The 13,744-nt window shown below is 43.0% G+C and overlaps 1 protein-coding gene across 1 annotated transcript in view; it reads right to left on the reverse strand.

The window, feature by feature from the left end:
• LOC142195595 (uncharacterized) overlaps positions 1-13,744 on the reverse strand; it is a 704,678-nt gene that overhangs the window by 134,061 nt on the left and 556,873 nt on the right. The window contains 1 exon segment of the mRNA XM_075265539.1: positions 10,528-11,619. Within this exon segment, the coding sequence (XP_075121640.1) occupies positions 10,528-11,619 (1,092 nt within the window).

The raw sequence follows: 13,744 nt of genomic DNA on the forward strand, positions 1-13,744 counted from the left end.
AGTCCATAGCAGCTAGGGAACAGAGAAGAAAGAAGGAGGACATTCATAGTCATTTAGTTCTCTGTGCGGAGTGTCTTCGCTTGGTCTGATGTAGATTATATAGCCTGGTCACGGTTGGAAGGAAGGACCTGCGATAGCGCTCCTTCTCACACTTGGGGTGAAGCACACGGTCACTTACAGTGCTGCCAAGTCCCATCAAGGTCTCATACATGGGGTGGGATTTGTTCTCCCGCATGGAGGTCACCACAGACAGTATCCTTCTGTCACCCACCACCTGTACTGGGTCCAAGGGGCTCCCCAGGACAGAGCCGGCCCTCCTGATCAGCCTGTCAAGTCTATTTCTGTCCCTGGTTGATATACTGCTCCCCCAGCAGGCTACACCGAAAAAGATGGCTGAAGCCACCACAGAGTTAAAAAAGGCCCTAAGAAGTGTCCCCTGGACTCCGAAGGCCCTCAGCCTCCTGAGCAGGTAGAGTCTGCTGTGGCCCTTTCTGTACAGCGCCTCCAGGTGATCAGCAGAGCAGAGTACGTTCCTATATAGTCACATTCATACTGGGATATAGCAGAGCCGAGTACATTCCTATATAGTCACACTGGGATGTAACAGAGCTGAGTACATTCCTATATAGTCACACTGGGATGTAGCAGAGCCCAGCAGATTCCTATATAGTCATATTGGGGTGCAGCACAGCCGGGTACGTTCCTATATAGGCACAGTCACACTGGGATGTAGTAGAACCGGGTACGTTCCTATATAGTCACAGTCACACTGGGATGTAGCAGAGCTGAGTACGTTCCTATATAGTCACACTGAGATGTAGCAGAGCTGAGTACGTTCCTATATAGTCACACTGGGATGTAGCAGAGCTGAGTACGTTCCTATATAGTCACACTGGGATGTAGCAGAGCTGAGTACGTTCCTATATAGTCACACTGGGATGTAGCAGAGCTGAGTACATTCCTATATAGTCACACTGAGATGTAGCAGAGCAGAGTATATTCTTTTATATTCACACACAGAGCTAGGTACATTCCTATATAGTGATCCTGGGATGTAGCAGAGATGAGTACATTCTTATATAGTCACACTGCAATGTAGCAGAGCTGAGTGTGTTATCCCAGTCGTGTACAACACAGTGTATAACGCTCCTAAACATGATGTAGAAATGTGTTGCCTGTAGTTTCCACCATTATGAATGTACTGTGGCTGTCACTATTATAGAGGCACTGTGACTATCACCATTCTGGCTGTCACTATTATGGAGGCGCTGTGGCTGTCAATATTATGAAGGCGCTGTGGCTGTCACTATTATGGAGGCGCTGTGGCTGTCACTATTATGGAGGCGCTGTGGCTGTTACCGTTATGGAGGCGCTGTGGCTGTCACTTTTATGGAGGCGCTGTGACCGTAACTGTTATGGAGGCGCTGTGGCTGTCACTATTATGGAGGCGCTGTGGCTGTCACTGTTATGGAGGCGCTGTGGCTGTCACTGTTATGGAGGCGCTGTGGCTGTCACTATTATGGAGGCACTGTGGCTGTCACTATTATGGAGGCGCTGTGGCTGTCACTGTTATGGAGGCACTGTGGCTGTCACTATTATGAAGGCGCTGTGGCTGTCACTATTATGGAGGCGCTGTGGCTGTCACTATTATGGAGGCACTGTGGCTGTCATTGGTTATTAGCATTGTTGAACCATTGTGGAGGTGCTGTGGCTGCATTACTTAGAGTTCACTGTGGGGGCGCTGTTACATGCATTGATGAGTTGCAGTTACAAGTATCACACTGTGTTATGTCATGTTACATAGGACTGCAGCAGCATACCTCCCAACCGTAGCGATTTCCGCGGGACATTCACAGATTCGGTGTCCTGCGGTCCCGGTCGGCGGGAGGTATGTCCCAGTCTCAACTCAGATCTGCGTCCGGAGAAAGGAGAAGGTCATCAGGAGAAGATAGACGCGTCACTCGTTAAAACATCTCCGGCATGCACACCGGTAACGGTGTCTGGGCATCCTGGTGACGCGTCATATAGGTCATCGGGATTATCAAGGTTCTGCTCATATGTGTAATTTCCATTCAATAAAGCTGTGGCCGACCTCCACTATTTATCCATAATTGGTGTCTGTGTTTTTATTTACTTAATGTTATATGGGATCCGGGGAAGGTGTATGTTTTGGTGGGGTTACATATTAGTACGGTCAGTCTTAGGGTAAGATCACATAAATAAGACTCGGTTCACACCTGCGCCTGTATTTTAGTCAGGGTTTTTGTCATCAGGCTTTTTTGTTTTTTGTTTTAAACAAATTTTACTCAAAACCATCAGTTTTTCCATGATGGGCTGCCGAGGACAATAGAGTAGGGGAACTCAACTAGTTTTAGTAAAGGTCTGTAGATAGGAATCAGCCAACAAGTAAAGGTCTGAGCTGAACTCGTCCATTTATGGTATTGTTCAGGCAAAAAGACGTGTCTGACTATAAGATGTACCCCAGGATTAGACAAGAAAAATTAGTATTAGGACTGGGATGACTAACATGGCATTAAACTGTGAGTGGGCAACTAACATGGCATTATACTGTGGGGGGACAACTAACAAACATTATACTGTGGGGGGGCATTTATGAGCATTATACAGTTGGGGGCACTAGTGACCCCTCATAATATAATGCCCCATTATTGTGCCTCCTTAGTATCTCGCCACCCATAGTATAATTCCCCATTAGTGCCCCCATACATAATTTACATTATGGCCCCAAGTCCTCATCCTTTACACTAAGCGGCAGGACGGATCAGCAATCATCCCTGCTGCCTGCACAAGAGCTCACATGTATGAAGGCATGATTACCGATCCGTTGCCATGAAGGGGATCGGGGCTATGATAGAGGGACAGTTGGCTGGAGGTTTATCCTACCTGCTGCCAAATGCAAGTGCCAGAGGCAGGGGCCCGGACCCCAGACAGCCCCCTGCTCCAGTGTAGTAATTGGTGGCTTCACTACTAGGCCTTCGGTTCGGGCTGCAGCACTTACAGGATTAGCTGCTGGGCCCAGGAGAGTAACCTCTGCTCAGATACAGTGATAAAGCTAGCCATTACCAGTGTCACTACCGTACATAGACTGTGCAGTATCCAACGCTGGAGAAATATTAAAGGAGACGGATGGGAAAATGTTGCAGGATGAGGTCCAGATTGGCGCCAGAACTAAGGACTCTTGTGTCAGAAACGATTTCATAGAAAACTATAAGATCCGTTCTATCATCAGTTTCCTTCCCGCTCATGTGCACCACACCGGAGAGGAACTGATAGGCACGCCGGATACCCTTAGAGGTTATATGGGGGAAATGAGGGCAGGATTGTGGAGTATTTTGCTTAGTAAATCCCCCCGTGGTACAGGCAGTGATACATCCTTCTTGGCTCCGATCACACAGGACATACACGCAGCAGGTTAGTCTCTGGGGCACTTGCTGGTAACTGACCCGCTGTGATATACAGTAACAGTATAATGGAGGAGATGTCACCAAATACTAAAACCCACGGGGCCGCAGACTTATGGAAAGATCCAAATGTAATACGGGGGTCTCTGTTACCCACAGCAACCAATCACAGCACAGCTTTCACTTCTCAAAGGCAACACACAAAATGAAAGTTGTGCTGTGACTGGTTGCTATGGGCAACAGAGACCATTTGATAAAACTGCCCCATAACGAGACCCATCAGAGAATCCGCAGAAGATCCCAGAGCGGGTGTCAGATAGTAGTGAAGAGCCCCATAATAATCCTGCCAGGCCTGTGAGCGACCACCTACCTCCTCCTGTACAGCAGCCGGGGTTACAGGACCTCTGATGATGTCACATGTCTGGCCTCAGTTAACTTTAAAAACCTCTGATGATGTCACAGTCATGTGATCAGTCAATGAGTCACATGATCATGTGTTAAAGGTGAAGATAGGGTGGATTCTGGAAAGGAGCGGGTAATATAAAGATCTGCCTGGTCTGCTGTGGATCCAGTAGGTGGCGCTGCCTCCTGTGACTGTTAGGCAATGTTCACACTGCCGTTATTTACTGTCCGTTGCTCTTATCGATCACAAAACTTATAGACTTATCTCTGAAGTTATATGTATGTTGTAGAGCTGTCTGTGTGTGACGTGTATGTAGTAGAGCTGTCTGTATGTGACGTGTATGTAGTAGAGCTGTCTGTGTGTGATGTGTATGTAGTAGAGCTGTCTGTGTGTGACGTGTTCGTAGCAGAGCTTTCTGTGTGTGACGTGTATGTAGTAGAGCTGTCTGTGTGTGATGTGTATGTAGTAGAGCTGTCTGTGTGTGACGTGTATGTAGCTGAGATGTAGTAGTGCACCATTTTACTGGAATTAAGGCTAGTGATCCATTACCATTACAGGCTTGTCTGGCATTTTCTTCTATTACTTGTTGCTTTATGCAGCCTGTACTATTTGGCCCGAACACAGATGTGAATAGGGCCTAAGTCGCACAAACAATCTGAATTTTGTTTCCGGCTTCCCAGAACATTGTACAGAATAATAATTGGGACAATTATGAAGAACAATTTGTCCCACAAACACCAAGCCCTCATATGGCTCTGTGAGCAGAAAAATAACAAAGTTATAGAGATTGGAAGGCGGGGAGCCAAAACTAAAAAACAAAAATTTAAAAATGCTGGTGGCAGGAAGGGGTTAAATATAGAAAAAATATATAAAATATCTCCTGCCCTGTGCGAGTTTTTGGATGTATAAGATGTGATATGTAGAAAAATATTCCCGGTATTTAGGACATGAAAGTGTTTTGCTGAGTTATTTTCTGTAGGATTAGGGAGGATTGAGCTGAATGAGGAGGGTCAGTGACAATTACATCGATATCTGTAACCCTAATCACAAGTATTGGACGACCTGTCTGCAATTAACCTGACAAATGTGAATTCACCCCAGTTCACGTAACACGTACAGTACACTGTGATATCTGATATTTGGCAAGGTCTGATTTCTCCCCTGTGTGGGTTCATTGAGGTTTGACAAAAGTTGGCTTCTGGGTAAAATATTTGACATATTCTGATTATGGAAATTAATTTTGTGACCTCTCTGATGCCAAATAAGATCTGTGTTCATAATAAAACATTCACCAATTTGTGAACATGAATATGGCTTCTCTCCTGTGTGAATTCTCTGACCTCTAACAACATTTGATTTCCAGGTAAAACATTGGCCACATCCTGAGCAAGCAAATGGCTTCTCTCCTGTGTGAATTCTTTGATGATAACAGTGGATTTAAGGCGATGACATTTCCCATATTCTGTGAATGAAAATGATTTCTCTCCTGTGCGATTTTATGGTGAAAAAGACAATGTATGATGAAAACATTCCTCACATTCTGAACATGAATATAGCTTCTCCCCTGTGTGAATTCTCTGATATCTAACTATAACTGATTTCTGGGTGAAATATCTTTGCTATGAAAGGCTGAGGGTATATCTGGGGTAATGACATGTCCTTCATATGGATCTTGTCAGTGGTGTAACTAGGAATTGCGGGGCCCCAAGGCAAAAATTTGACAGAGGCCAGAATATAATAATCGGAGACCCAGGGGAGGATACAAACATTAAAAACAAAGTTACTTACTTCTCCCGGGCTCCAGTGCAGTCCACATAGATCTCCTCAACGTTAGACCAGATGTCACCTGACTCCGGCTGGTATTGCGACGCATAATGACACAAGCCCACGTGATGTCACCACCAGGCCCAAAGCCTTCCAGAGCCCAGGAGAGATAAGTAATAATATTTTTTATGTTGCCTCACCTCTCCTGGTCCAACAATCATTATACTCTGGGGTCTGAATGTAGCCTAAGGCTGGATTAGCACATGTAAATCTGACAACCGAATCTGCAGAAAAAGAACCTAAAACTCATTTTAGGGGTTTTGCTCTTCTCTTGTCGTATCCTCTCACAGACAATTTTATAGGTTTTTAGTTATGTGTCATAGAACAATCTAGGGCCACTGTATGGGAGGGGGATACTGAAGGGGTCACTGTATGGGCCAAGTCAGGGAGTGTGGTTTCCTGCTCTACATGTAGAATTGGTGTAACTAGGAATGGCGTGGTCCCAAGGCGAACATATGACATGGGGCTCTCCAAGCCCCTGACCCGCATTCCTGCACACACCATTATTCTCCATAGTGCCCCTACACACACAGTATTATGTGCAATAGTGGCCCTTACACACAGTATTATTCCCCATAGTGGCCCCTGCACACAGTATTATGCCCCATTGTGGACCACTCATGAACATTTATACTCTGGGGTCTCTGCAGACCTCAGAGTATAATAATAAGAGACCCAGGGGGAAAAACTAACATAAAAAACACTGTTACTTACCTCTTCCGGGCTTCAACGCACTCCCCGCAGATCTCTTCAATGTTAGACCAGACATCATAATAACACCAATCTGGGTCACATTACATCTGTCATGAGCCCATGACCTCACCAATCCCTGGTCCTGTTCACAGCCGCATCCACAGAAGGGGAAGCACAGGAGATCTGTCCCTGATATATCCATTGCAGTCTCAGGCCTTAAAGACAAACTGGTGCAAAGAAATTTGGCCCCCAGCGGTGGACCAGAGACATGGTTATCTAGCATGAGTAGAGATCTAGTGGGGACTTTTCCGTGTGGTAGTTGTAAGGCCTCTTCCTTCATCAAGAAAGGCAATAATGTGACATCTACAAATATAAAACAAAGCTATAAAATTCGTAGCTTTATAATTTGCAAAACCACAGGAGTGGTGTACCTGGTGACCTGCTCCTGCGGACTCCAGTATGTCGGTAAGAGAACACGGGAGTTCCGCAGGAGGATTAGCGAGCACATCACTGACATCCAAAGAGAGGAACCTACCCCCATCTCCCATCATGTTAGAGAAAAACACGATGGTAACAATAGACATCTTGAATTTCAGGGGATTGAAAAAGTATATAGATCCCCTAGAGGAGGAGACTGTGATAAGAAAGTGATCCAACGTGAGACCCGGTGGATATTTTTATTTGACACTGTCCACCCGAGTTGATTGAATGAATATATATCTTATGCCTCGTTCCTCTAGTGTGGTGTTTACTGTGTATTACTATATCATGCAATATCACCCTGAGTTCTGAATTGGAGGAGGTGACTTAATAAACCCTCTATTTGTTAATGCTTGGGGGGTCTGCACAAGAGACATCTGCGCATTTTTTATATGGTGCAGTATTGTGGCCACTATGTTCCGTATATTCGGCTTGAACTAATGATAATGGCGATCATGTTGGCCGTGTGCATCACTGTTTTTTGCATATAGTCGGATGTGTTCCAGCGCCGTTATGGCCATCTATGTCAGCCACATTTTTGGAGGGGTGCTCCAGTATTATACTGTGGGATTGGTCTTTTTGCTTTTAACACTTCTCTCTAGTCCATATATCCTACTTACCTTGATTTTTCATGAGGTTCCTGTTTACATAGTACTCCGCGATGTGCGGTCTGGCAGCGATGAAGGATGCTATTGTTATGTCAGTCCAGGTAGCTGCAACGGGGCTAAGGAATAGCAGTAGGAAATCTCGCCCTGCACTACTCCCACTAGCTATCCCGGTCCCTGCCTCACGGGTGTGGGTCGGCTGTTCTCAGGCTAAGCCTGACCCCGACGGCTCCTCTCTCACTGATACCGTAGGCCTAGAGGGAAGTGGGAGAAGGAATGCCCTATAAGATCTCTAGGGACTGGAGACTAAAGGGGTCACCCCTAACGAACAAGTGAAGCTGCTACTGACAGGGACTGACAAGGGTGTGCGCTGACTAACAACACAAGCAGCACACAGGAAAAATGTGGGAAAGGATTCCCCCAAACCAATATGGGAAGGAACCTTACACTAGGAAACAAACACAGGGAAACTGAGTAGAAATCAAAGGATAAGGCAATTCACTCACACAGTCAATAACACACAGAGGTAGGATTGGTGAACACAGAAGGGAAAACACACAAACCAACTTGTTCACCCAAACCTCCCAAAAACCAACCACGGAACTTCCTCTATCCCAGATAACCACCTACTCCTCCTGCTAAGGCCTAGCTCTGTAAAAGCGACACTCAGCACAGAACCATGGGAGGCATGGGTTTAAATACAGAGTAGAGACCACTCCTCCCAGGTGCAAATGGGAGGACAGACTAATCAACCAGGAGATAAAGCTGCCTACCAGCAGTGCGCACGTGCAAGTCAGAAGGTGTGCACCAATACCCACGACAGGACAACCCTGCAGCGCCAGGATGCCACCCCAGACACTGCGCAGCCAAAAACTCCCCAGGTAAGAAAAATAGAAAGCAATGAACCAAAATACTCCTAACAGCTATAGGCGTTGCTAGGAGCTATTGTTGCTGCGCCTCTAGAGGCGTGACGCTCCTGACGTCACGTGTGCGTGTGTCCGTTGTTGATTGGTCGCGCCACAGCTGACGTATGAAGAAGGGGAGGAGCCTTGGACTTAAATCCCGTGTTCCAAGCGCCATTCGCGGCTTACCATCTGAGCCAACCGGGCGCCACATGTACGTGATTGCGCTTTCATATGACATGTTCAAATCGCTATGCCTCTGATGAGCAATGTATAGCAGAAACGCGTCAGACAGCTAATCGGTGGCTCTATAGCCACTCTAATTGAATCGTGTGTTGTGTGTGAATACCTATGGGAAAAAACAGTTGCAGCGCTTCATTATAGACAGAGTCAATAATACCCCAGTTAGTTTGCTCTTAGTCCTAATGCACATTCGCATAGCAGAATGAATTATCTGATGGGGATGTCGCATGAGAGATGGAACTGAATATATTTAAGGGGCAATTATTGAAATTTATTTAGGAGGGGTGACTTCAGTCTTTTTCTCCCAGGGAGCATTGTCCCTGCAGGTGAAGGCATAGTCTGCCTGCTGAATAATTGGGACTCCTGGGTTTTAGAAATTTTGGTCAATGGGGTGTTAACTACTCCAAGGTGATATGGTGCTACTCCTATATCTTCAGTTTCCCCCACACCTTTGACAATACACACACACTTTAAACTTGGTGTATTTGAATATATTTTTCTGATATTTGATTTTGTTACCCAATTTTAATTTATTTATTAAAAGTTATATTTTAAGTGTACACAAATCCCCTAATACTTTTTTCAATACTTTAATAATGTTCTGGTACACATATCGGCTACATCTGATTTGATTTTTCTCATGACCTCACTTACTAATCCCTGGTCCTGTTCACAACCGCATCCACAGAAAGGAAAGCACAGGCGGCCGTGAGCAGATCTGTCCCTGATATATCCATTGCAGTCTCAGGCCTCACTATAACTCCTAGGCAACATGCCGCTGCCTCGGGGTTGTGTTTGACCTTTTCTATGACCCCCATATCCAATTGCTCGCACGCTCATGTCATCTCCACCATAAAAACATCTGGGTTTTGTTAGGGACATTTGGTCGTAAAGCAATAAACCTGATTTATCCGGACATCTTACCAATGTGATATACTGATGTCACATGTATAAATACTACAGTCACTAAACGCTATAGACATGAACAATAGAATGCAGTAATGATATATACACAAGTGGGGCTCCTGTCATCACAAAGCCCCATCCCCCAACAACAGAGGAAAGTGACAATCAAGGAGCTGGAGTTATCCTAAAAGGGGTAAAGTAAGAGGGTTCCCTTCCCATCTCCAACAATACATCTGCCTCCAATAATCATTGATGCCAACAGTGTGTGAGGATGACTGATTCAGTATTACCCTCAATGGAGCAATAGAACTCAAAATCCTTGGATCCTTTAGACTTTCAAGGGTTACAAAATAAAACATCTGCATCTTCTTTCTGAGAAGATGCAGATGTCTTTTCAATCCCAAAATCTTCAACAAGACTGCTGAACCTAAATGCTATTTCTCTGAGGTCTTCTAAATGAAGAAGCCTTCAGAGGTCCCTATTCAAAAGAGATGGGTCAAGTAATTAAAATTCAAGTTGGATTAAATTTGTTCCACTTCATAAACCAAAATGCAGTTACGTGTTTCATTGACCTAAGATTTGTAATCCAGACATAATTGTCTCATACTTCACGACTTTCTGTTAGTAGCCGACACACAATCCACATTAATAGACCAAGATCAAGTCTTGTCCCTCCTGAAAGATCTGAAACCACCAGAGAAACATCAACAGAGAATTGCTTCCTTCTGCTGGAGAACAACATGCTCTATAAGGGAGACCATGAGAACCCTGGGCCTAAGGGACCTGTCCCTACAGAGGTTGTGACGACTACCTCCTGTCAGGATGGACTCCTGAGAAACCAATTACAAGTAGGATTAATCTCCCCTATTTTATATAGAAAATGATCATTTCTATACCAAGACTAGTTTATCTTTCATAAAATAAATCAAGATAGAAAATATTATATATGAAGAAGGATTTTATTAACACAACAAATATACTGTAAAACTGCTCATATAAAAACAATTCTCAACATGAAAAGGACTTCTATCCCGTGTGAGCTTTTTGATGTCTAATGAGGTACGATTTGGAAGTAAAACATTTCTCACATTCTGAACATGAATATGGCTTCTCTCCTGTGTGAATTCTCTGATGTATAACAAGATCGGATTTACTGGTAAAACATTTCCCACATGGAGAACATGAATATGGCTTCTCTCTTGTATGAATTTTCTGATGTATAACAAGATGTGATTTCTGGGTAAAACATTTCTCACATAGATTACATGTATATGGCTTCTCTCCTGTGTGAGTTCTCTGATGTATAACAAGCTCGGATTTACTGGTAAAACATTTCCCACATGGAGAACATGAATATGGCTTCTCTCCTGTATGAATTCTGTGATGTATAACAAGATGTGATTTCTGGGTAAAACATTTCTCACATAGATTACATGAATATGGCTTCTCTCCTGTGTGAGTTCTCTGATGTTTAACAAGACCAGATTTACTGGTAAAACATTTCCCACATAGAGTACATGAATATGGCTTCTCTCCTGTGTGAGTTCTCCGATGTATAACAAGATGTGATTTCTGGGTAAAACTTTTCCCACATAGCATACATGAATATGGCTTCTCTCCTATGTGAATTCTATGATGTTTATCAAAATCTGCTTTCCGTTTAAAACATTTTCCGCATTCTGAACATGAAAATGGCTTCTCACCTGTGTGAATTCTCTGATGCATAACAAGTTGAGATTTCTGGGTAAAACATTTCCCACATTCTGAACATAGAAATGGCTTTACCCCTGTGTGAATTCTCTCATGAATAATAAGTTTGTATTTCTGGGTAAAACATTTTCTACATACAAAACATGAATATGTCTTTTTCCCGGTGTGAATTCTCTGATGTTTAACAAGATTGGATTTACTGGCAAAACATTTCCCACATTCTGAACAGGAATATGGTTTCTCTCCTGTGTGAATTCTCTGATGTATAACAAGACTGAATTTACTGGTAAAACATTTCCCACATTCTGAACATGAATACGGCTTCTCCCCTCTGTGAATTTTCTCATGTTTAATAAGACTGTTTTTTCTGTTAAAATATTTTCCACATTTTAAACATGAATGTGGCTTCTCTCCTGTGTGAGTTATTTGATGTTCATCTGTTCTATGACTTTTATTTTCCTTCACAGTCTGTGATGAGTCAGAAGATTGGACGTTTATAATAGGATCAGATGATAGATCTTTGCTGTGAGGGGCTGAGGGTATATCTGGGGTAATGACATGTTCTTCATCTTGTGTGATACCATGATCCTCTGCTGTATAATCTGTAGATATCAGATGTCCCTCTGAGCTCCTGGTACAGTCATCTGAGAAGAAGAAAACTGATTTTTATATATAATTATTATAAATAATATAAACCATAGAAATTATACAGATTCTTTTTTATAATATATCCAAACAGAAATTTACATACAAATTGCAATGCATTTTTCAAAATATAAATTAGTAATTAATCAGAGGTGGGAAAACAATAGACCTTCAAGCACAGACCAGAAGATCATAATGTTCAGCCACCAGGTTGTTCTCTTGCAGTTTTCCACTTGTGTGGTTATACCAGCATCTTCATTGGTTCATCAGTGTGCCGGTCACTACTTTTTCTACTAACAGTTTGTAAGGCTGGAAAACTAAACCATCCTTCCATCGAGTTCAATTTTACAAAAACATAATAAAGAAGACGACACCGAGCAATATCATCATGTAGATCCATTAAGAGGTAAAAATAGGGAATCACAAAAAGAAATGTCTCTTTCCGTAAGTATGACCAGTTGGCCTCTCATCTTTGGTTGTTGTGAATGAGTCACAACAACAAAATCACTGGTAGATTAACCCAAGGTGAGAGTGGCAGCGGCTATCACTAACATCACCATAGAATTGAGCAGTTGCAGACCAATAGAGAGCCAAGGAAGCTCAAATAGGGAACCGAGTTCACTGGTCCGGGACCGTAGAGAATTTCATGATGTATCTGGCCTGACTGGAAAAGTTTTGCACTTGAAAAAGGGCCATTCGAGCCCGAAACACATTGTGCTGTTTTATCAATAAAAAGTTCAAGCAAATCTCTCCAGCTGTTTCTTCGGTCCTGGACCAGTGAGTGCGGTTCACTATTTGGGTCTCCTCGGCTCTCCCCTGTTCAAGTTCAATTTTTTAAGGCATGTAGCAAAATTCAGTTATTAATCTCTTAAGGACGCAGGGTAGCTGGGGGGGTTAAGAATGAGTTTTTTTGGGGGGTTACTTTAGATTCACCATCTTGGCCTTCCAAAATTCATAACCTCTTCTTTTGACTTAGCTATAGGAGAATAATTTTCGATATCTAGAATCATATTTCTGCACACAGACAAATGCTTGAAATATTTTGTTCAGATTAACAGAAATGCTTCTTCAAACTGTGTATGGGTCAGAAACCAGACCAGAGCAGAACATGAAATTCCTAAAGATTTTTTTAAAGATTTTTTTTTAAATTTATACAAGCTAGAATTTATTTTAGATGATGACTTTTGAATAGAACAAACTTTTATTTTTTGAGGTACATTGGATAAACAACAAAAAACAGTTTGTATATAAATAAATGGAGGGTTTTTTAAAAGATTTGTGCAGGCCTATACATTACCCTGAAGCCAGGCATCATCATTTTGGAAGTATGAGACTGTGGAGAGAACATTCTGGAACACAAGCTCCATAGCAAGTATCACAGGATTCAGGGACCAAGGCCACACCTGTAGAATATCCCGCCACCCTGATTATTGCACCCCAAAACTCTGAATTTTCAGGACCATATAACGTTAGTGGGGATACTGTGTGCTAGTATGGTGGTGGGCATCCTCCTATGAGGCAAATAGGAACTCAGATGCACCTTAGGGCTGTAACACTGAAAGTTAAAGAGCTAGGTAAACCTTTTATTATGTCTTCCCTGCACCCCAGAAGTTTGCTGTGCCACTAGGTGAACCCTGTTATTGCTTATTGAAGGAACTGTTTAAGCATCTGGGTCTCCACACCCTTGGAAGAGTTTTCAATAAAAAGTTCAACTCTAACCAAATTAACTTAATACTAAATATTCAGTGTTACGTGCCAGTCTTCAAAATAATAATAATAAAAAAAGGCTAGGAGAGTCGACCCTAACAAAATGGACATATTAACAACTACAAACGATTTGTAGCTCGTAATACGTCCATTTTGTTAGAGTCGACTCTACTAGCCATTTTTTTTTTTTAAAGTTCATCTCTG

This window comes from Leptodactylus fuscus, chromosome 1 (assembly GCF_031893055.1).
Source record: "Leptodactylus fuscus isolate aLepFus1 chromosome 1, aLepFus1.hap2, whole genome shotgun sequence".
Taxonomy (NCBI): Eukaryota; Metazoa; Chordata; class Amphibia; order Anura; family Leptodactylidae; genus Leptodactylus; species Leptodactylus fuscus.